The following is a 24369-nucleotide window of genomic DNA, read 5'->3' as shown; positions in this document are numbered from 1 at the left end:
GTGTTGTTATAATACGTTTTCTACATAAACTTGTAAGCAGTCGGTGGATAGATGGAGGAAGTTGCCAGGTGTGGAAGAAAATAAATATTAGCAACACCCAAGGCTTGGCTGTCAGGGAGCATTGGCAAAGCCTGTGATGCCCACACGCGCAAAACACAACTGTGGATGTAAACACATTATTACACTACTTTCGCTATAAGGAAATCTTACCGTAAAGTTGCATTTAAGTGCGTGACCTGTGCATCATTAATAAACCGTAAACTTGTATGCATGTGGTTTATTTCCCTTGACTTCTTTCTCCGGGAGATGTTATTTATTCACTCTTCCCTTGTCTCTGTTCCTCCCTCATTTCCTCCTCGGGTTTTTTCTCCTATTCCTGGTTTCTCTTTCTCTTCTTCTGCACATAGAAAGCTTTTAAGTGCGGCCTGAAATAAGAATGCACGAGTGCAGAATAAAGGATAGCATGGAAACTATCAAACGATTTGGAATGTGGAAGTGAAGAAATGGAGCGAGTGTGTCTGTATTGCGCCAGAGCGTCGTACCAGCAAGGCTTCTGGGAAAGGAAGCCAGCTATCAGACTGCACCCTGGGCCATAAAATCCCCACAATGCACCACATCTTGCCTCTAACTCCTCTAAGACATGGGGAAAAGGCAATTAAAGCGTTTATAGGCTTCGCCCCCTAGATTTGCAGCCAGCAATTAAAAATCATTACTAATCAAATAAAAATAAAAGTAGCTCAAACTACAATATGTCTGGGGCATCGATTGGATTTATGCTACTGTGAAAGAGCTCATAAAGACTGGTAGGACTTAATGTTACATTCTTTACAAAAATGTGAGAAAAAGGATAACATTTAATGGCAGGCACAGTGAAATGAATATAAAACCAGCTTATAAAATCCAAAGGAGGCAACGTTTCTCGTTCTTTTTCCCTACCAAACTACAATTCTCTTAAGCTAAAACCAGTCAATTTTATGTGCCTGAGAAAAACTGGGGACACTCTGGTGGTTTTCAGGGTGTTGGGAGATTTAGAGGGTTGGCAGGCAGCCAATGAGAGCTCCCGGATCAATCGCGACATTGATGCATGCGAAGGCTTGTGGGTGTTGTTAACAACGGAGAGCCATGGTGGTCAGAAATCATCCCGAGTGACACCTGGACACTTGGGGGGGCAGCGCACTGCAAATAGAAATGTCAGCCGTCTCCATGGCTGGGGTTTTTGGTTTTTACAGTGGCAGCAGTGTGGCACACCTTAACATGTACCCTGAACACAGTGCCACACACTGGGGTTACAAAGTAGCACTGCATCTCAGTGACTTGGTGACAGGTGATGGAAGAGTTGTTTTTTATAGAAGCTAGTGAAGTGCCTCCAAAGGAAACTGTCTTTTTGAGGTAAATTTCAAGTTACTTCAAAATAAAGAAAAAAAACTAAAGGGAAAGTACCTCTATCTCTTTCAGGAGTCAATTCTTACTGGTAGAGTAGGAAACGCTATTTGGAAATCAACTGCACTCTGAGGTATATGGTTTAACAAGATGAGTGCACTGCAGATATCTGAAAGCTGATATGATGACAGCGAGGATGACGATGACCACACACACATATAAATACATAATAAATAAATACATAAATACAGAGTCTGTGGACTGACCGTGGCCAGGCAGACCCATGCTGCTCGCAAGCTGGTAGAGGCGTTGCTGCTGTTCCTCATAGGATCCTTGCTCGCTGAGCGCTGACATCATGCGCCTGTAGTGCTCCTCAGGGCTCATGTGGCCGTGGCTGCCGCCTGCCTCTACCACTGGGCTCTGGGAGTTCTCTGAAGAGAGGAGGGAGACACTCACATTATGACCAATCAGTGACAGCTGATCTGCAGGGGATAAAGACTAACTTGAGACTGTAGGCTCTGAAACTCCATTAGCCTTACACACTGAACTATCTGTTCAGGATATGATTAAATAATTCATCTCCATGTCAGTCATGATTGTGAGGAATCTGCCTCAAGCAAATACTCGCCTAAAATTTACTACACAGCCAGGTCACAGGTTTGGGGTTTCAATACCTTAAATAATTTCAGGATATCACTCACCCGAACATAGAAGACTTCTGTTTACCAGCTCGGCAAACTTTACCCAGTTTATCAGTTTACCCCAAAAGGACAAGGGAAGCACTAATTCTAATACTAGTGAGTCCAACTTTTTGTGAATGGGGGGCTCACTCACTTCTTCTCAGGAACCAGTTTGCATATTTTGTAATGGGGAATGTTTTTCTGTCGTATTTTGTGATTTTGGCCGATACGACCAGCATATTTTTAGGAAAAAAATCATTCCTTATGCAGTTCTAAAATCATCACAAAATGCAATCAGGACACATTGCCGCTGTAAACACAGAGCAAAGAATTATCGAGAATTAATTTTACACCCTTTCTGTCTTACATATGTTTGATGATTACTGCACTCTCTGATATGCATCCTTCCTCAGCTATCAGCTGAGGCATAGACCATTCATTAACAAGGCAGCACTGATGGGCGGAAACGTCTTTGGTTGAAGCTATAGTCATACAGCCATGCATTGTTAATGGTCTGAGCCTGACCCTGACACAAACTCACCATTTCTCTGACATGAACCACAGCAGTAACATCGGCATGGGGTGAAAGGTTATACATAGGGCTGTTTTCTTGTGCTGTATTTTGACAGTTTTTAATGCAGGCTACAAAAAATAGGCTCAGCTTCTTCCACCATGTCTGTGAATACGTGCGTGTAGTACTGCTGTGCTGTGTTTAAGGTGTTCTGTGAAGATGATGCGGTCTATGGTATCTATCTGGCTGTCATTCCCCACACTTAATCTCTCTCTCTGACCTCCCTCCTCCCTCTTTCTGTCAATAGTAACATGATCTAAGGTAAGGTAAGGTGGGGGCTATGGGGAGGTGGTTAGGGAGTTAGAAGAGGGAGAAAGAGGATGAGAAGGAGGAGGGAAAAACAGAAGAAAGCGGGGTTATTTTTACCGCCCTGCTTCTTATTGAAACCTGAGCCTGGCCCCGGGCAGGCGAGCAGGAGTGGCGCTGAAGAGCGGAGGTGGGGTGGAGGTGGGGGAGGAAGCGAGCGCGCAAGCATCTCTGTCTCCACCGCCAAGCTCCAGCTAATCCACCCAAGGTCCTCAAGTGTATGTGTGTGTGTTTGTGTGTGTGCGTGTGCGTGCAACTAGTCTGTGCCTGTCTAAAGTTTTCTCATTCTCTAAACACAGCAGGGGGTGCCGACTTTGCAACAGAAAGAAAAACAGACATCATTTACACAGCGGCGTCAAAGCTCTCTGGCTCCATCCATATGCTTCCCTCTCCATCTCTCTCTCTCAATCTATTCCTCCACCTGCATTAATCATTAAGGGATAGTGTATGTCGCCAAACTTGGGAGGCAAGAAGATGCAAGACGCATAGATTACACACATACAGGTGCAGAGTCAGTGTTTGGGTGTGGGCAGAGCTCAAGGTTAAGACACAGGATCAGCAGTGTTTTGAAATGGCTTAAATGCACTTCTCTGGACAGCATGCTGCGCACGCACTTACACACAAACTTCATCTGTCCCCCTTATGCAAATATACAACATGGGAAGAATATATGCAAGGCGTAAACAGAGGTTGTTTGCGTTAAAAGTCAAAAAACTAACCACACAGGCACAAAAACACAAGCCCCATTTGCCTTAAAAGGAAGCCAAGCCTAAGTACACAAACACAGATAAACACACACACACAGTCTCTGACACAAAAACACATCCATAAAAACCCATGCATCTTTCAGAAGCAGGCTTGTGTCTAAGTAAGACTATAATAGCTAGGATGAGTACAGAGGAAGGGGCTCCAGGCAGGGCTGCTGCCGGTCAAAGGTCACTCAGAGAGCAAAGGTCAACACCAGGCTCCTGCGAAGCTCTACAATCAGTCTGACCTCCAAATGAACACTCTCACTCGCCTATTTTATTTTACACAGAACGGAACCATCATAAAATAACAATTTTACTCACAGCTGAAATAATCAGAGCTATTTGTGTCACTGTAGGTGTGCAGCTTATGTTGTTCGGCTTACATATGCACCTGGAGAGTGTGTGCGCGTGTGTGTGTGTGTGTGTGTGTGTGTGTGTGTGTGTTGTTCAGGTGTCTTCAGAGATGAGGCTGGTTGTGCGGTGAGCTGCCCTTGGGTTTGTGGTTTTGCCTGCTGTATAATGCATCAGTCAGGAAGTCTTCCTCAGGAGCCCAGAGGGACAGGCCCAGTGGCTTTGTGCCGGTTCCACGCCGGGCGCCCGGTTTCACGCCACACGAATGAGCTATGAATAATAGAGGATGGCGACCAGATTGCAGCGCTACAGAGGGAAATAGTCTGGCCAAGGTGTGCCTTCTCAAGGTCCGTTATTTATGTTCTCATGTCGTATTCAGAGCAGAAAAAAATTAACAATGAAATGTTTATATTAGGAACCCGCTGCAGAAATTATATTATTCTATCAACCGGGGATATTATCTTAGACATCCTGTTAAAGGGTCAGTTCACCCAAATCCCAGCCTTCATTGGGACTACATCTCTGGTAGAAAATGGTTTAAATGTGTGTTTGCTTGCATGTAAGGCAGTGTGTGTGCTTGCTGACAGACCAGACAAAGCCTGAATTCATAAGTTTAACAAATCTGCATCATATTGTAGTTATCTCGGCATCAGTTTGATCCGTTTATTGCAATTAAATCACAGTAAAATGTTTACTTTGGGTTCATATAGCTGTGGTATTTGCGGATTGTGTTTATTCGCTTATCGCGTTGTATGTGAACACTCAGCATTGCAAGGATTAAATTTGCATTGCATGTGAACACACCATAACACACTGATCACCAGCAGCTGAACTGATGCCTCCTCAGTTCTCCCTCTTCTTCACACTGCAGCCTCCATCTTTTCTCGTCTACTTTCCTACAATTTTTACCAGTTTCCTTTCAGACAATGCACGTTCAAGCACACCTGTAACGTCACAACACACAAATACACTGCGTGGTCTTACCTTTGGGGGATACGCTACGTGACTTCTTGCTGTCAGAGGGACACTCACTGCTGCTGTTGGGAGAGAAGCTTCTCCTCTTGCCTAGAAGGTCATCTGTAAACACAGAGAGAGAGAGAGACAGAGAAAGAGCACTCAGTAAAAGGTCTGAAGTAAAAGCTTGAGATTGCAGCTCTGCTCTGTGTCTACCTGTATACATGGCGGCTACTTTCGATATGCAGAGTTGGAAAAGAGAGAGTGTGAAAAGGAGCCAAAGAGAAAAAAAAGTGAAAGGTGGAGGGAGGGAGAGAAACAGAGCGAGTGAAGCAAGCCACGGGCGTCTGGAGATGTGCCTGTTCTGTCAGATATAAGAGGGGGGCCTGCGCCACCGTGGATGACAGATCTGCCCGGCTCATTCACGTGCGTGTGTGTGTGTCTGTCTGTCTGTCTGTCTGTCTGTTTGAGGGAGGGCTCCGTCTCTCTGTGTCTCTTCCAAGGTCCCTTTCCAACAGTCTGTCCTCAAGTGTTATCACTGTTCTTCCTTTCTCTCCTCTCTCCTTTCTTCTCTTTTTCCAGATGTTGGCACAAAAGCCTCTGACAGGACTAAAGTGCATGGGAGCCTCTCAGCTGCTTGAGAAATTCCTGTCAGCCTACATTATGTCTATATCATGTGTTTATTTTTAGTTTTTGTACCTCCACGGCAGCCACTCGTGTTGCTGTCCTCCCCTCATAAACACACTTCTGATCTTCTTGTCTCATTTCTCCATCTGCTTCCTTCTCTTGTTATTGAAACCTCCTGCCATCAGGAGTTCTCGCTCTCTCCTCCCATTAACACCTACCCTGCCTCCTCCTCTTCCTCCCCCCTACCACCTCCCCTGCCACCAAAGAGGAGCAGCTAGTGTACAATTACAGCACCCCTACTGCCTCCTCCTCCCCTCTCATCCCTTTCTTCCTTCCCGCCCAATCGCCTCACCCCCATCCCCCTCAAACACACCTCAAATCAATACGGGCCTAATCACAGAGGGAGGGGATGCAGAGCACATTGCACGCAGCGCCGGCAGGAAGGAAAAAGCCGTTTGTCATTGCTCTATCTCTCGCTCTCTTTCGTTCTTTCTCTGTTTCTATCTGGCGCTCCTCTGCTTTTTCTCTCACTCAGTTTCTTCCTCCACACAGACAGCCAAGCCACAGCAGCAACTGCTTCCCTTCTTGCTCTTTTTTTTCTCACTTTCTCTCTCTCTCACTTCTCGGTGCGTATATTTAGGGACGGGGTGGCGGGTAGGGGGCTTTTCTCCCCTTCCCTCAAGGAGAATGGTTTCTCTCTCCCTCTGTCTCTCTTTTTCAACAAAGCAATTTTTCATCATTTGCACAGCATGTGTAAACAGTGCGGAAAAACAGTGTACAGGGGGTAAAAAAAACAACAACGCAATTTGGTGACAATACCCAAGCAAACATTTGCCGATTTCTGTCATGTGTCCGCCCCTGATATTGTTGTTACCTTAGCAACGGGCAGACAGTCACCAAGAGAGGAGTGACGCTGGAGTGGAGCCTGATCTTTAACCTTTCACCTATCACCCTAACTTATGTACTTTCTTCTCTATAACAAGACACAGACGGACAGGGAGGGGAAAGAGACAGAAAGAGATGTAGACAGGACTCGAGGATTTTGTGGGCTGCTGAAGGAGCCCTGGTGTTGATGAGAGGGCGAGCGGGCAAACGAGAAAGGGAGAGAGAGAGGAGGTTCACTAATGATCCAGTGTTTGATGTTGCCTCTCAGGTCCTGAGGAGATCCACTCCCTGTACCATCCTAAAGAGACAGTGAGGGGAGGGGGGAGCGCTAATGGACAAGTGTGCGCACGCACACACACACTGAATTTTTCTGTCATCTCCTTTATGATCTCTCATTCTGTTTTTCTTCTCATTTTCAAATCGTGTTCAGTACATTACTTTTCACTGGTCCATTAAAAAAAAGGTCTCCATCTATCCTATTAGTGGAATATTAACAAAGAGAGAGGGAGAACCCCCATTAGTTAAACCCCCTCTTCCACCAAACACACACACCCACACCCAGAGCCTCTCATGATCAAACACACACACTTGAGTCGTCTCTTGAGCCGACCTCACTCAAGACACTGCGTCTCCTGAACGTGTGCCAGAGGGCCAGAGATTTGAGGGCGGAAAGCTTTTAAAGCCAATTAAATGGGGCTTCTTAGAGCACTGGCGCTCCCTTTTAATGCCGAACCCTGAGCTCTGCTAGCGTCTATGCTAACCCTTTTACTCCCACTAATACTGCTTACACCAAGTTTGTTACCCCAGGCATTTCCCTATCACCTGCTTGTTCATTTTGCTGAAGAATTAGTGGTTATGGAGTCAGGAGTTTTATTTTAGCTTCAAGGCTGTGATTTTAACTATCAAAACAGAGCAATAATTAAGTGTGAATAGCATTAGCTGCTATGATAAATTCCCCTGTTTTTTGCCATTCTTGGTCAACACAGTCTACAGGCTAACTTTATTTTTCTAAAAAGTCAACCTAAACATGGAATATTCTAGCCTCTGCCTCAGTTCCTCCTTATCTGCTGTTCCTCCTACTGAGAGAAAAGAGGGATGAAAACAGAGGAACAGATAGAGAAAGAGGAAACAGCAGGACCTAAACCACTTCTCTTTCATGTGACACCAACAGGGCGAACCATCAGGCAGGGGGAACATTCCTCTTTCTTTCTTACTCTCTGATTTCCTCTGCTCCCTCAAACTTTAGTCCTCTTACACTCCTCTCTCCATCCCATGGAGCGTGATGACAGCTCAGACAGCCAGACTCCTTAATTCCTCTCTTACTCCGTTAATCTGTCATCTTTATCAGGCCGGGAAGGGGGGGCGGTGCAGAGAGAGGGTGGGGGTGTGGGGGGTGACAGGCGGGGACGTGGGGTGGGCCGCCAGCCGCAGCCCCCCGATCAATCTCCACATTACAGCTGACAGAATGGTGCTAATAACTTATTGATCCCCCCTCCGTGCGCCGGGGCCTCCGCCGGCCCTGAAAGCCCTTCCATTGATTGGCTTACAGGCCGATGCAGCTGGGAGAGGGAGGGGAAGAGGAGGAGGAGGAACGGGGATGGGTGATGGAGATGGAGAGAGGCGCTTCTGCTCACACTGAGGGGAGGATGCGCCACTGCCAACACGCACAGTAACACTGCTCCATACACTGCCCCTCTGTTTGTCATGTTCTATGTCTTTCAACAGGAAGAGAGAAATTAAGAAAGGGGGAGAGAGAAGAACACTAAAGAAGAATGGAAATTATTGCAAGAACATTAGTGGATATGAATTTGTGGTCAACTAACTAATATATTGCTGACCTTAAAGTAATTGTCACATAAAAATCTCTTTTGCATCTCAGTATAGTTATGCAACAAAATAAAAATTAAACCTGCAATCTTTTATTTTTGTCGTTCTAAAGCGCTTCTGTCGGCTACAGTAGGTCCCTCCTGTAAATACTGTGCGTGAGCAGGTGGTGATGCGCAAGAACTGATGTTTCCATCAACAGATAGTTGTAGAGCACAATTCACTTTTGAGTTTGTTTCAAAAAAACCTTTATAACTCAATCAAGATGGACAGAACAGGGATGGACACAACAATAACCCTCAGTGAATTATAAAAGGTGTTTCTGGCCTTAACATAACTTGCACCTCATAATGAAATCTTTTAGATGAGGAAATAAAAAAATAATACAAGTATAACTGTTTTTAATCGCCTTCTGCCATTCTTGTCTAATTATTCTGTGTCTGTCATCTCAGTGTTCGTCTGTCTTTTTCTGCTTACAGTAGCTTTTGCAAGACAACCAGAATGCGATAATTATATTATTAACAAAACCATAAGACAGAGTATTAGAGTCACATTAAGAGTTGGAAAAATTTAAGAATTAAGTCGAAATGTCGAGAATAAAGTTAAAAAGATACTTTATTCTATACTTTATTCTAACTTTATTCTCATCATGTTGACTTTATTCTCGACATTTCCACTTTATCTCAAAATGCAAAATAAATAAAAAATCTTTATCCTCAATTGTTTCCCCCCTTAATGTGGCCCTAATACGCTGTAGTAAAACAATGCCTCAGCCATAGGTTATACATGTTTTACAAGTTTAGTGACAATACTGTGTTTAGTTACTTTCATTAGGGAAAGTGTTACTTGGCAATGCATTACCCTGAACGCCAAAATTTACACATTTAAATTTTAAGAATAAGGGCGTCAAAGTACAGCTGACGCTTCTCGATTATTAAGTGACTTTTGTGAAATGAAATGTAAAAAAGCACACAATAACAGGACTTTCTAACTGAAGTAACTGAAAACCTCTGTTTGGTTTCCTTTAAGTGCACTGAAAGTAAGAAAAAAGTATTTATTTTCACTATTAACTGGAATTTATTTTTTGTCATTGTAAATTTAATCTCTTGGCAGAAGCATTAGCATGTCTTTATGAACAATAACCCTGAGAAGCCATTTTGTTATGGCAGTAAAATTACATTCCTATTAAGTAGGGGGATGTTTTAAAATATTTACAACCCACATTTCCCTTTTTTGCTTCTGTATGACTAATATCATCAGAAATCCTGGGGTGTTTACTTTCGTTTGGAATTGCCTGTCTATGCTAATCATGTAATAACTAGCTGGTAAAACTTTAAAAGCAATCCTCACTTACGATCAGTTTGAAAAAAAAAAAAAACAGGTCTTGCACTAACACGCTTGCCTGCAGATTCACACGCAAGCAAACATCTAAAACCAGGCATTTAAAACCACACGCAGAAAGGTGCACATGCTCAAACACACACACACAAAATGTGCTCAAGCCCAAAACCACCGCTACAACCCCCAACCACACACACCGACAGGCTGTAACTGCCTCTGGGAGTCTGAGTGGAGGGAGCAGAGGAGAGAGAGTGGCGGTCCAAAACACCTTATCTGCCTGTTTGAGTCTCCGGTCTGACCGCAGAGCCACGGTTTACAGTCTCCACAGGCAGCCAGACTCTCAGCGTCGGCGCCCCTGCTCTCCCTCTCCCTCCCTCCTCTCCTTCCCCCCTCCCTCCCCCCACCTCTCACAGAGCCTCTGAATAGCCAGCGGCTGGGGAGTGAGAGAGCGAATGAGGGAGGGATGGAGAGGAGAAGGGAAGGAGGGAGGCAGCCCTCCTGTCTGTCCCTCAGATTTAATTAACGGCCCACTCCGGCGCAGAGACGACCCAGCAAGCCTGCTTCCCTTTCCTCCTGACCCACACACACACACACGTGCACACCCACACACAAACACACAGAGCCTTCCTCCGCCATAGCTGCCGCCTGCCCTCCCCTGATACCACCACCGCACTCATTCATCTTTCTTTCCTCTGTCTCTCTACTTCCAAATGTTTCTTCCATCACTGCAGCCCAGTCTCGCTCTCTGTTGCAGACTTTTGTTCCTTTTCTTTTCTCTTTTTGATCTTTTCTTCCGTCCTATCTCTCGGATTCTCTCCCGCCACTGTTCATTGATAGACGTTAAAGACTTTTGGAAGATAAGTCAAACAAGAAAGTTGACTGACCGAAGAGAGTAAACACAATATTATAGGCAGCGAGCTGTGTTTACCGTCAAATAATCCACTGCTCTAAAACTTCACAGACATTACACCCACCTATGTATTTGGAGGCAAATTTGAACCTGTGTTGATTTTGCGTGGGCACGCATCTGTATAAGTATGTGTTATTTGTGTGTAATTGTGTGTTTGTGAACGTGTGTGCATCTAATTTCACTGGCAGACACAATTAGAGCCTGTGGCTGATCGGATTGGACTTATTTACAGACACGAGCGAGCCGCTTAGGCAGCCTGTTAAATCTCCCTTAAATGGTCAAACGGACAGATTTGAGGGACTTGGACTCCCCTCTGTCTTAGGCTATTCTGCGCTCACCCCCTACTCCTTCACCCCTCACCCACCCACCTCAATCCCATTGTGTCTTCCCTCATTAAGATAACTACTCTGGCCTCTGATTTCTCCATTAAGTTTAGCAACTGATTAGGCCAGTATTTGGGTGGAAATCCGTCCCAAACCGGGGTTTTAAGACACTGGCTGGCCTGGCTGTTGAGCAGTCTAATACCCTCCACCTTCCACCCACCCTGCCTGATATCACAGGCACCGTATGGACAATTAATCTGGCAGACAGGGAATATGAGCACACAGAGAGAGGGTATGGAGGTGACGGGTCTGAGATGATTATGGCACTTGCTGTGCCTCTGGCTAACAGTAGAAGATGGGACAGGGTCAAACCATGAGCAACAGTGGAGCAATGGTATGGTCTTCACTGATAAAAAGGCAACTCATTTCTTATTTAGGGGTAAATGTGTTTGTTTAAAAAGTGTTTGGGTTTGCTGATGGAATGTTTTTAATTCAGCTGATTCTTTTTTCAGGATCAATATATTTCAAAAAGTCAGAGTAGATCTTAAAAATCTTAACTATCATAGTCTAACATTGGTTATAATTACAGTTATGCATACTAAACTGACTTCCATGTTGGAGAGCATAGAGAAAAGACATCCAGACAAGCATTTTAATGTGGAATAAATAATATAAGAGCCTGCAACAACATTAAAATTTGCATATTGTAAAATCAACACCAAAAGTTGAGACAAAGTCCATAGCAAAACCCAGGACCTCATATACCAGTTCAGTAAGTATTGAAAAAAATACAATTTTATTAGGCAATAATATGATAATGTGAAAAGCTTGTTTAGGTTGCTGGGGAAGCATTGTTGCTTTCAATCATACCTTGTTGGGACAGAGAAAACTACAAACCAAGTGTAGCAGAAACATCCAGTGCAGTAGGTTGATCGCTGAATAGTGATATCCACAGAGGCTGTTTTATAACCATATGTCTTTGATGGCTGCACAATATCCCCATACAAGCTACTTGACAAATAGCTGTGATTAAATGTCTGTCTGTGTTCTGTCTGTAAGCTGTAAGAAAAGCTCTTTGCACACGCACACCGTGGTTCCTCTGCTCACATGAAACTGGATTAATGGCAAACAAAGCTATTTATTCAGAGGTAATTTAAAACAGGGGGTTTAACAAAAATCCTTGAGTGCGGCAGAGAATTTGGGAAGAACATTAAGTAATCAACTTGAGAGTGACCTTCAGGAATGAGTAATACGCTTATGTTAAAGTCCCCCAATCACACAAATTAGAGTAAATTAAATGGGTTACGGGAGATGTAAAGGTGGATATATCAGCGGTCTGGATGCAAAGGAAGAAAGAGACAAAGAGATGAAAAAGGACAGAGAAATAATCCTGACAAACCTTTAAACACACACACACACACACACACACACACGCACGCACGCACGCAACACGCACACTATGCATTACTGGGGGTCCTACCTGTGTGTCCAGTACTGGTGTTATGGTCAGAGGCTGACTGGCCCTCGGGCATGCCGTGCTGTCTGGTGTGGTGCAGGTTGGAGATGATTGTAGAGAGGTCACTGTCACGACTGTAACACACACACACACACACAAGAAAGAAGAGGATAAACAAGTTTAAAAGCAGCTCCAAACAAACTTAACTCCAAAATGCAATCCAAACCAGTATGCGATAAAGCAGCAGCGCATAAAGTCATACTATTTCACACACTACTTACCGCAGCAATCCTCCATCCAAACAGCACTGTCTCTAAAATGCATACCTCCACACAGACTCAGCAGCTACAAGTGGCTGTCCTGTCAACTGGCTCTTAGCTCTGAGGTGTGTAATGCACTCTGACAGACTACCGCATCCAGCACTTTTGGGTCTCATCCCTACTCATCTTCCACACTAAGATGTATTAACGAACATATTCACAAGTCATAAGTAGTTTAGCAGCTTAAAACCTGATTATGGCTCTTTTTAAACTCAGGCCGCCAACGGTTGTTTCAGAGAAATATGGCAATTGAATAATAGGAGGAGACAGATGATGAACATTTAAGATAAAACAAATTAGCAATCAAGCTTTGAGCAAGTCTTACTTACTTATTAGGAATGTAACGTTAAAAGACAACACAATGAATCTGTGGTATATGACACCGGCATTTAAGGTCATCTTTTCTAATGCCATGTCTACACGCACCAAAACTGCACACTAGAGTCTCTCAAACACCATGTTCTGCCCTTCAGCGCCCAAAGGAGGAGCAGGAGGAGGGTTTACAGATTAGGCCCAGATCTGGTTGGAGCCTCTCTGCCCTTCCGAATGCTCTACCAGCCACCTCTCTAACCTCCCCACACCAGTCGACCCACACAACTGTGTCATGGAGGTATTTCATTTGCAATCTGATTACCATCCTGATCGCATTAAATGGCATAATGATGGGAAGTAGACGCTTAGAGTTTGAGGGGAGTATAGCAGCAGTGCAGTGCAAGTGTAGTCACAGTGTAATGGCAAAAAGCTTGAGGGGTCAGGAGAGGTGCGGGGCTGAATATTTCTTAGGTAATGATCTAAACATAATGTATTGTTAAATGAATGTGACATACATGCTACATGGAAGAGCACTCCAAAGCCCAGCAGAACAGGAAAGCTAATTTTGAACACAAAATAAGCCTGAAAACGTGCAGTATTTCAACATGTCAGCAGGAATCTCGTTTATAGGCTTAACTGGCAACTTTATTGAAAGCAGAATCATCTATGAAGGGGGTCTGGTATGACACAGCAAGCCCAGTTTATAGGACAGAAGCGGTGAATGGTTCTTAGCTGCCACCACTATGACGAGGCCACACTGTTTGCGGCTGCTGGATTTGGGTTTTTACAGTCCCATGATTACAGGCCCCCGCTGTAATGTCAGGCTGTCGGCCGCCAAGCTGTTTTCCACACGCTAACAGAAAAGATGAAGGAAAGCATAGAAGGCCCTAATGCTGGCCATGCCGGCTACACCAGTCACCTTTCAGTCACAGAGAAGCAATGACTCAGAAAACAGTCTTAGACAAAACAATCACCACCGGTTGCTAAGCAAGGAGACGCTTGATTGGACTGTGACTGCAAACGTTTTAGACTAATGACAGACCTGTTTCTTAGAGTGTAACTTGCTAAAATTAGTAGCTATCTGTGTCTGAGAGCTCAATGGTTTTCTTCAAAAAGAAAATGAGATGCAGGGGAGGTTGTTTTTTTTAAATTGTGCTTAAAGTCGTATAATAATGTATCAGCGTCAGCCAGTGACTCCAACAAAACACACATCACACACACTGCAGTTACACATTCCACTGTGTGAAATTGCAGCCAAATCCATCCATCAACTGGCTGCGTTATAACACCACCCTCTGTCCATCATTTAAAGTGATCATGATAATGCCATCCTGAACTTCTCAGAGAGGTGATGGGGTTATTATCCTGTAGCGAAGTGGCCGCTCTAAGCCATGAACGGCAAGGACATTGTTAGTGGGGTAATTAGTGCACTTTTCCTGAGCTGTCCCGCCTCGGCTTGGGCTAATGAGGGCCTAACCCTATCTCCACCCACCCCTGCCCTCCCTCAATCCCCTCCCCCTCTCTTTCCCTGGGTGGAGGCAAGGTCATACTCAATCCCTGGAAGATGGGGATGTTTAAAACCCAGTCACCTGAGTCAGCGCTCCCTAAGGAGCTCCTAAGGCCGGGGGTTAGCTGGGAAGGACGGGGGCCTCGGAGAGGATGGAGGGGGGGTTACATTGTGGCTGTTGGGCCTGATAGCTAAGAGGGACATGAGCTGTCTTCTTATCATCCAAGTGCACACCGGAGACAATCATCTCATCCTCAGCTCATCCCTAAACTGGTCAATAGTCATCCCCGGCCACAGGACAGACACTCTGACCCAGATACTGGATAACTAATATGTGTTAATACTCTGCCATGGATACTACAGGTATCCAACATAACTGGAAAGATACCACAAACTCTTTATAAGTAATACGAATTTTACTAAAGTGACTATATTGTTTTCCTGATTGAGAACAGGGGGGGGGGGGAATAATCCAACAAAGCATTTGATGTGCGCTGAAACTTGAAACTTTTTTGACACCCGATGCTACAGATACATTTCAGCCAATATCAGCCCTAACTTCTACTGCTGTTTTATTTCAATACTTCTAGTCTATGCGTTTTAAACACACTAATCCTTGATTCATATCACTTATCAGAGTCACCGCTACTCAGTATTACAATATGTTGTGAATAATTAAATAAAATCATTCTGTATTGATAAATAAGGCATCTCAATAAAACAATAAATTAAAATGCCACAAAAATGGCCAGTATTCCTGTCTGCCAGATCAGTGTCTGGGGCTCTTCCTTTTGTTATGATAAGGTTGTGTTCCCTTCTACTCTTACAGTAGGCGTTACCATTCCAAATGGTCCACGCAACATGAAAAGACTCTTCTCCTGGCACTGGGAGTCGACTCAGTACAAATGCCCAGTAGTGGCCTGCTGTGGCATTGGCACGCGGAGCTGAGGTGGCGGAGCTGGAGGTCACAGTGTGAGCTGGCAGAAGCTGGCAGCCCAGGCACCCTGACGCCATGTCTCACACCACCACTGGGAAAGTGCTGACAGACAGACAGCAGGGATGTGAAGGTGGAGGAGGGGAGAGAGAGAGAGAGAGAGACACAGGTCGAGCGCTGTGTAACATCTGGTGCTCGCAGCTTTACTGTGTACCCTCCTCTGCTCTCAAGACAACAGCCTGAACACACAGCCTACTCCAACCTGCACAGGTGGCCCACAGCAACATTCAAACACTACCAGGCAATATGTAATATTCAACAACCGCTGCATAGTAAGATATGGACTTGGGCAATATGCTGAGAAAAAGAGAGAATGATTAAAGTTTCTCTGATGCTCTACAGGGGGAAAAACTACAATCCACGTCTCTTATTTAGGAAATACTTTTAGTTTAGGATACAAAGCTTAAATCAGGAATATGGGCCTGTTCTGTGTACATTTTATGTTTTGTCTGATTCCTATGAGTAATGGAAACACAATTGTCATGCTGCTCACAATAGGATCGAAAGGCAACCCGCAACTGGGAACCCTGCAAGCAGAGGGGGTAATGAATAAATACAGAAATAGATACATAAATAAGTAAGAGTAGCCTGGCTTCACTTGGGCTTCGCTTCTCCTTGTTGTTCCTCTGCTGTACAGGCTGACACGAGGTCGATAAGGCAGCCAAGGGAGGAAAGAAAAGTACAATGGAAATAGAATATACGGTAAGTCCGCCATGTTGCATTTAGGTTCTGCTGTAGTGAGCCATGCACACGCTGCTGGTTTCACTGTTAATTTCTCCTCTGACGTTTCTCGTCTCGTTTTTCTAATTCAGAGTAATTGAATCAACAGTTTTAAGGAGCACATGGATTGAAAAGGAAATGATTTGTTATTTCTACAGTGTGATGCAACCCTTCCTCCTTTTCTATATGAAAGGCCAAAGCTCTTATTATCTTCAGCTAATTTCAACATACTGGAAGACAGCCCACGATGAATAGTAAACACTGTCTTCTTTATGTTCTTTGTGTGGAAATGATGAACCTCGTGCTTCAAGCCAACACCAAATCTGAGACTAAATGGCTGGAACACTGCTGACCATCTTTTTGTTGATCCTCTGTTTTCACAAGGAGTTAATAGACAAAACACTGCTCTATGTGAAAACAATGAACATCTTGCTACTAGCCAACGCCCAATCAACTACTAAATTGCTGTGACTCTGTTGCCATGGCAAACGCGTGTAAACAAGGCAAAAGATTCTTGAAGCGGAAAGCTCCTCTAGAAAGCTATAAAACCACCAAGCTTACTAATTAGGGCTTTAGGTGGAGAGCCATTTCCAGTAATTTCACACTGTCCGTGACCTCATGAGGCAATGACACAGTTGTTCAATAAAGCCAGAGGACAAAATGTCAAATGCAATAGACATACAGTAGCTAACCCAGCGTCAGTGTCTCTCTCTGTGGTTATGACACGGATTGAGTACAGCATCCATCCATTGACAACTATGAGCCAACACTGCTCCATGAAAAAAATCTGTTCATGCAGAGAGGCGAGTTGTGATATTAAGTCGTAATTCTTCTAAACATTTATGAATGTGAGCATCTTCAGTTTGCTTCTACTTGCACTAATCAGCTTCTTATCAGCGTGAATCTGCAACAAACAAACAGCACCGTAGCCACCGCAAAGAGCAATAAAGCTCACACCGCCTCAACATTTCACTGGGGGAAAAAACTAAATCAAGCAGGCAACAGTTCAAGGCTATAATCAGGTCTATCAAAATTACGCCCACAGTGACTTACACACTGTAAACATGTTGCTGAAGACAGAAATGCCAGTCAGTTAGATGGGATGTTAGTACTGTAGGTTGTGTTGAATTCAGTAGGTTGCTTGTTTTTATCAGCTTTACTCCCTGGTGATTGGATGAGCACAGGACAAGATGGTCCTTATGTAAGGTGGCCCAGCGATAGCCTCTGACAGGCAGAGTATGTTGAACAAAAACCAAACAGCTTGGTATGTTTTAATGCATTTGTAGGTCCGTGGTAAAGGTCTGCATATCTTACGACAGCTTCCCTCTTCCTACTTAATCCTCTAAAATAATAGTTTACCCTTTTGTAGAGGCATTTGCATATGTTAGTGAACAAGAAGCAAATGGCCTCATGCATGATTGAAAAACTGCCTTTGTTTGTTTAGCTGAATGTTAATAATGAGTAGGGTGGATTTTCTTTTTTTTCCCCTACAAGGCGCAGGCTGAAAGGCACACGTCAGCGGGTGTAACTTATAAAATCCGCAGTGGTTGCCGGGTAATTACCCAGACTCTCAGTCAGCACTTTTCAATCAAAGCTTTGTTATCTACGGCCAACTGAAGCAAACACCAAGGTAGGCTTTGTTTTGCCCTTGAGTAAGACACTAAAATCCTAACTTGCCTCCATCAAATATTTAGTCCCTGAGATGAAATCCATAAATCAGCGTTAACGAATCCACGTCAGACACAAACAATCTGCAGCACTGATACTAAGTACCAAAGTGATAACTAAACTTTCAGTTCCTGTTTTTTTGTTTTTGTTTTTTTTACAGAAGCCAAACCAGACTTTTCTTTGATACTCCAAAGAGTTCCGTACACACCTTATTGTGATAATGATTATTTGGTTAGTTCTGTGGCTTGGCTGCTATTCAGTCTCTAGATGCTCCGTGCTTATTCAGCAGGACAAGTGCAGATCTTTGGAGCACCAGGTAAACTACTTGTCTGTAAGCCAGCGACTCTTAACATTAATCTGGTTAAAAGAATGTGGACCGGTTTATAATGAACTTGAGAAGACGCCTGGATTAGAAAATCCTCTTAATACACAACGATCGGCCACCTGAACTAACCAAGCAATCTACACTGCAATGTTACACAAAGTGACAATATATATACTTAACTATACACTGAAATACTAGAGTATGAAGTATATCCTAAAGTGAACTTGATGCATGATGCATTATATTAAGATAAAAAAAATGGGATTAATAATTGACACATGCTGCTTGGAAATGTCCATGTAGATTAAAGTGCAGTTACAGTAGGCAGGTTCCAGCAACCAAGTGGGCGTGACACGGTGCTGCCACTATCCTTGATGATGTGTGGCGGAGACAGCACAGACACACTCACACATGTATACAGAGGCCCTGTATTTTTCACATCCATTGGCCAAATCCAATTTGTTAAGACCCTTCCACGACTCACTTACGAAGCTGCGGTCAATGGAAATCACATTTCCGTGATTGGACATCCCATTATCCTGTACGTCCAGACCTGCACTGGGGGATAAAGCAGGGTTGAGACGGATGCCCAGGACAGACCGGAGCTGCGGCTCCAGCGAGTCCGTCGCCTTTCAAAGGGTAAAAGCCTGACATATTAGTCATAAGTGTTCTTTAAATTCATTATCATCTTAACGCGCCAGCGGCACAAGTGTCAGGGGGAGGGGAGGCCCTCTTAAACGAGGTTAGTGGATCCATTTAAAGCTTCACAGTTGCTGTGCTGTCCGCCGTGTCACACGCAAGTCTCAAGACATGAAAAACATCCCCTCCTGTAATGAGGTTGCACAAGCTGCTTATAATGCAGCTGGGGATTTTCTGAGGTTAATCAATGAACAGCTTCTACATTATATCTGTCCATAGCCTAACTGATTTCTGAATCTTTAATGTACATACCAACTAATCCATGTGATGTTTATTCCAAATTGAAAACGTCATTTCACATGGATCAACTTACTGACTTCATGTTCCTAACAAAGCGTGTACGCCATCACAGAGAAGCAGCGCTATCCTGGGAGCCCATTTGATTCATCTTAATGAGGTGTACTCACTGTAACCCCGCATGTGTGTGTTCGCACGTATGAAGATGTGAACATGATTATTTACTTGAATCCAAACATGCATTTAGTAAATGCGTTCCACATTTTTATGATAAACACAATCTAATGTGTATACCACTCCTGGGCACTCTTCCCTACCCATTATTGTGGAAAATTTAATTTTGACAATTAGCCAAACAGTCATTCACTGACAGACACTAAAATGTGACATGTTTTGATTTCTGAATAAACTACCGGCATTTCTGAAAACATTTAAGTTGCATTCCTAATACATACCACATGTGGTATTTTTATTATGTTTGGTGCCTAAAAGTTCTCAAAAATGCAATACTGAAGCAAAACATTCCTGTTAAGTATTTTGCCATCCTCCTGATTAGGTTAAATTATCAAAAACAAGACTGTGTGAATGATGAGGATCCATAGACTGTTTATAGATACTGTAGGACTGTGCATGGGGCAGCATATGTGACACTTCTTATTAATACATAATCTTTTAAGATTTTTAATTTAGAAGCAGGGATAGATGCACATCAAGATGAAGTAGATTCTACAGCGAGCTATTTTATAACCATTTCAAAATGTTCTTTACACGTGAGCAGAAAAAGTCCAATAACATAACATAAAGACGTAACGACTTATATTTTACATTAAACACTATGATCAAACTACCTCCCAAGCGCAGCACAGGATGGGATGAAGTAGACAGTGGTGGTGACTCAGATGACTCAGTCTTTTAATATCAAGTCAAGACAGATACACTGAGGCTTGGCAGGAGCAACAAAACGCTAGCTTCGCACCCATCCTTCCATTAGACATCCCAAAGAAAAGGCCATTAGTATATTTTTGAAACACGGTTCTTTGTCTGTTCGTCTCAAAATGTGCCTTTATCACCTCTAAATTATCCTAAAATCACCTTTGATTAAAATACTACGCACACATGATGAGCCATTAAAAAAGTTCTGCTGAAGAAAAGCAAAGAAAACAGAGGTCTTATTACTGTTCATTATTTTTAATAAAAGTAACACCTCAGAGGCTAGCATGACATTTTCTTCTCATGGTGATGTCACTACAGAACGTACGCATTTTCCAGCCTGATAAAAGCCGACGCAATTACGACAATGTGCGTCATTGTCTACTAAACACACACAGAAAAAGTAAAGAAAATGTGAGAAGTGAAAAAAAAAGCTAAGAAGTCTGGGATATTAACTGATATCTTGTATCTGGTATAAAAATGACATGGGAAAAAAATGTCAAACATGCTTGTGGCCATGGCCACAGAAGTCATAGGTGCCTCACCTCTTTCTCATGATACTGTAATGCAACTCGTCCTCCTGTTTGATGTGGGCATGATCCCCACTGGCCCGCTCGCTGCCTTCACTGTCGTCACTGCTGAAGATGGAGGCCAGCTCCTTCTTGGGGACCCGGTTGGGAGGCAGGGGGATGGTGCGTTTCTCAGCCAAGCGCCCGCGGTTCTGCACAACAGGGCACACAGAGAAAGGCGACACTTGAAGCAACTGGATTCATATACAGGTTGTCAAATTGCTGAATCTGTTTTTTTGCTTGTGTTCAATCTATCTGCAGCATGTTATCTTTTCTTTTTATTATATCATTTCCACATGTCTTTTAAAGCTGCTGTTTACACATTTCGCCTTCTCGATGTGCCTCTCCTAGTATCCACAGCAATTCATTCTATTATCACGTGAGGGTCCTGCATACTCAGTCCCCCTTTCCCCTGCAGTCCTACGCCCCTGTTCTCAACTGTACCCAAGCGGGTACTTCTGCAGTCGCCAGGGGGTATGTGGAAAGTTCGTGAAGTAGCACAACTAATTTAAAAAAATAGAGATTGCAATTTCATCAAAAAATATATATCCACATGTTGAGTCAAATGTAACTCCTAACACTACACCTAAGATTAAGATGCACTATACATGAAAACTCTGCAAGCAAGCAAAGAAGTCTTTAACAGTTAGCTTTCAGAATAACCTTATCAGAACCTCATTTACAAGCTTCCAGCAAAAACTGGTTCAGCAGCTTTGTAGATATGTCAGTGTAACTGGCGTCCATGAGCTGAAACCAAAACAAAATAATCTGTAAGACTTATAGTCAGCCTCCAGCCAGTTTTCATCAAGCTGTGTGTCCGCTTTGTGTATGAGTTATATATATTAAATTAGCACTGAAAAAGCTCTCCAATACTCTATGTTAGGCCAGCTGGGTAAATAATTTGTAACCAGTAAAAGTAATGGAATGACAGAACTGATTGGGAGAAAAGTCGGTTGGTGAATTAAGTGTTTATTTTGCTCCAAAGCTGCCAGAAGTAAACAGAGAAAAGAAGGGATAAAGATGACAGTGTGGCCTAGGGGTGTTAGGAAGTGAAGCTGGGCGACCTTTAATGTGACCTGAAGAGGTCACTGCAGATTAACGTGGTCCTATCACAGAGAGGAGGGGGAGAGAGAGGAGAGAGAGGAGGAGCAGAGGAGTATAGATGGAGAGAAGAAGATATTGGGGGGGGGGGGGGGTGATTGGAGAAGAGCAGGGGAGGGAAAGGCTGAGAAGTAAAAGTTAACAGGGAAGAAAGGGAGATGTGAAGAGAAAAGGTGAGAGAAAATACAGAAATGAAAGACAATGTGATGAGTCAAAACATGAGAGAGAGAGAAAGCACCACAGAAGTAAGGTCCGTCCGGGGAGTGGACTTGGATTTGAAGCTGTTTTCCCCCTTCTCTCTCTTTCTCTCTCTCTCTCTCGGTGCCTGCACTCCCGGACGCCTTCAAGCCCTCCAGCTATCCCTTCCACCACACGCAACCCTGCTCTCAGCCATGCCTCCCCGCTCCCTCCTTCCCCCACTCCTTCCATCCCAGGAGGCGCGCCAGCATGAGTGGCAGGCGGGGGTGGGAGGAGGGATTTGGGGGCTCCTAGCCAAGAGGCAAACAGGTGCAGCCCCTCTAGAGTCTCTCAAATGGCAGACATTAGAAAGAGTTGGGGTATGGGAAGAGAGAGATGAAAACATCCCCCAGGATGAGCAGGCCACAGAGTTCTGCACTTCCTCTTTTTTTTATCATGCATTGCCAGAGAAGAGTTTTTTTCCCCCCTCCTTTCTTCTTTCCTGTTGAAGTTCTGCTCCAGCGTTTGAGGACAGTGGATCACTTTCCGATACTTCTGCTACTTCCACACAAGGCTGTAGGGAAGGTTATAGCCAAAGCTCCAACAGGGCGTTGGAGGGAGGAAGCGGGAGTGAAACATCACGTGAGAACAACACTTTCTATGGATGCCACCACACTTATATCTCTCAGACACACATCTTTTAAACACAAATTCTCCACCTCCATGTTTCTTTATTGATGTATTCACATTGTCAGGGAAAATACACAACTGCACATGCGCACTATCCTCACCACCTACACACACACATACGCATGCACACACTCACACACACACACCTGTTCCTGTTCCTTAGAATTCCCCTTCAAAGCGGGGGATTTTACTTGGAGCATGCCAGCAATACAGTGTATACAAGAATAGTTTGTCTAAGGCCAGTCGTGACTGTGGCTATGTGTGATAGTGTGTGAGCTTGTAGACAACCACCCACATGGCTGTGACATACCCAGGCTGACAGCCCCCTCCCCCCCCTTCCTCCCTCTTCTCTCCTCCCGGAAAGCCCCGATCCTTTCTTTAGTGGCACTGACGCATAACTGGGGGTGAGCTCCCACTGCTTCCGGCAACACTTCCGCAGCACGGGGGAGGGCTCTCCGAAACAAAACACGAAGCAAAACACACCCCTGGCAGCCCACGTAGGAGTGCTCAAAGGAAGGGCGCCTGAGCGCTCAGGCTCGTCCATGCTCGCACAAACACACACGCGTGTGCACAGAGCTGAGGCAACCTTACTGTGTGTGGTCAACCTCCTTTCAGCCATGGAAAAAAGTCTCTCATAAAAGTCCCACTAAAAGCACCTCTATGAATATCACCTCCCACGCTTTCTGTCTGACAGTCAGGCAGCCAAGAAATATATCTGGGCTTCACATTAACAAGCAAAAAAGGTTAAAATGGTGATTTCAGTACATGACAAACATTTAGAAACACTACCAATAAACATAAATGCCCTAATTCCTTCACATACATATGTTCATATAATACATAAATTCTCCAATAGATATTGTATGCTCTGAGAGTAAATCTAGAAGTTGAACTTGAACTGAAATGGCGAATGACTCATAAATTACTGCAAGTTTGATACTGTGACTTTTTGTTCATTATAGTTACATAACGTATTAACCAGCCATACTGACTTCTTGCCATTACCCAAGAGTGTATCTGTAGTGTATACAGTGTCTGCTTATCTAAGCCTACCTTACACAACACCATACACGTCCACCAATGTTGAACACCAACATTTAAAAAGTTCCATAATATAGAAATCTACCCAATATTCCACCATAATTATTGTATTTAGATTAAACATATTTATTGTCCACTCACGTGGAAATTTGTCTTTTTATACAACACATATTGCTGCAGTGATTTAGCATTACAGTTTATGGTAACCTCTTCCTGCATTACGCATCAAATCAGAGCCAGCCACAACACGTTACCTGAACTTTTACATTGTACAGTAAAATGATCCTGCTTTTCAAAATAATTTGGCACATTATAACTTTTCTGTTATGAATATATACTTTTTAAAAAGTACTACTGTCTTTTTTCTTCCATTTTTTTCATGTTTCGTTTAAAAAAAAGAAAGTATACTGAAGATGGCGGAGAATTAATTTGGAAAGATTTTATATAAATGCACAAATTTAAAGGGTTTGTAGTAGATCAATGCTGCAGTTTTAACTTTTGTGAATAATTTTCGCTACCTACCAAATTTCAAGTCTCTCAGACTCGAATGGCAATGAATGAATGAATGTGAGTGTGGTAGGCTGAGATTTTTAAAGTACTGGATACAACGTCATCTGGCCTCATAACATTTATTTAAGAGTCTTGAGAAATGGCAAGAAGTCAAAAGTACTTTGATATGGTATTTTAAGGGCCAAAAACATCATCTGCATATATTCTCATTT

At 43.7% G+C, this 24369-nt stretch overlaps 1 protein-coding gene across 1 annotated transcript in view; it reads right to left on the bottom strand.

Annotated features, from left to right (window-relative positions):
- Positions 1 to 24369, bottom strand: part of samd11 (sterile alpha motif domain containing 11) — a 53304-nt gene that overhangs the window by 16265 nt on the left and 12670 nt on the right. Inside the window, 4 exon segments of the mRNA XM_038722796.1 lie at positions 1647 to 1811; positions 5022 to 5114; positions 12382 to 12491; positions 20615 to 20790. Coding sequence (XP_038578724.1) covers positions 1647 to 1811; positions 5022 to 5114; positions 12382 to 12491; positions 20615 to 20790 — 544 coding nt within the window.

This window comes from Micropterus salmoides, unplaced genomic scaffold, assembly GCF_014851395.1.
Source record: "Micropterus salmoides isolate LMB-PRFRI ecotype aquatic unplaced genomic scaffold, ASM1485139v1 Ms_hic_scaffold_16, whole genome shotgun sequence".
Lineage (NCBI taxonomy): Eukaryota > Metazoa > Chordata > Actinopteri > Centrarchiformes > Centrarchidae > Micropterus > Micropterus salmoides.
Note: the sequence above shows the minus strand (reverse complement) of the source record. Positions and strands in the feature narration are given on the sequence as shown.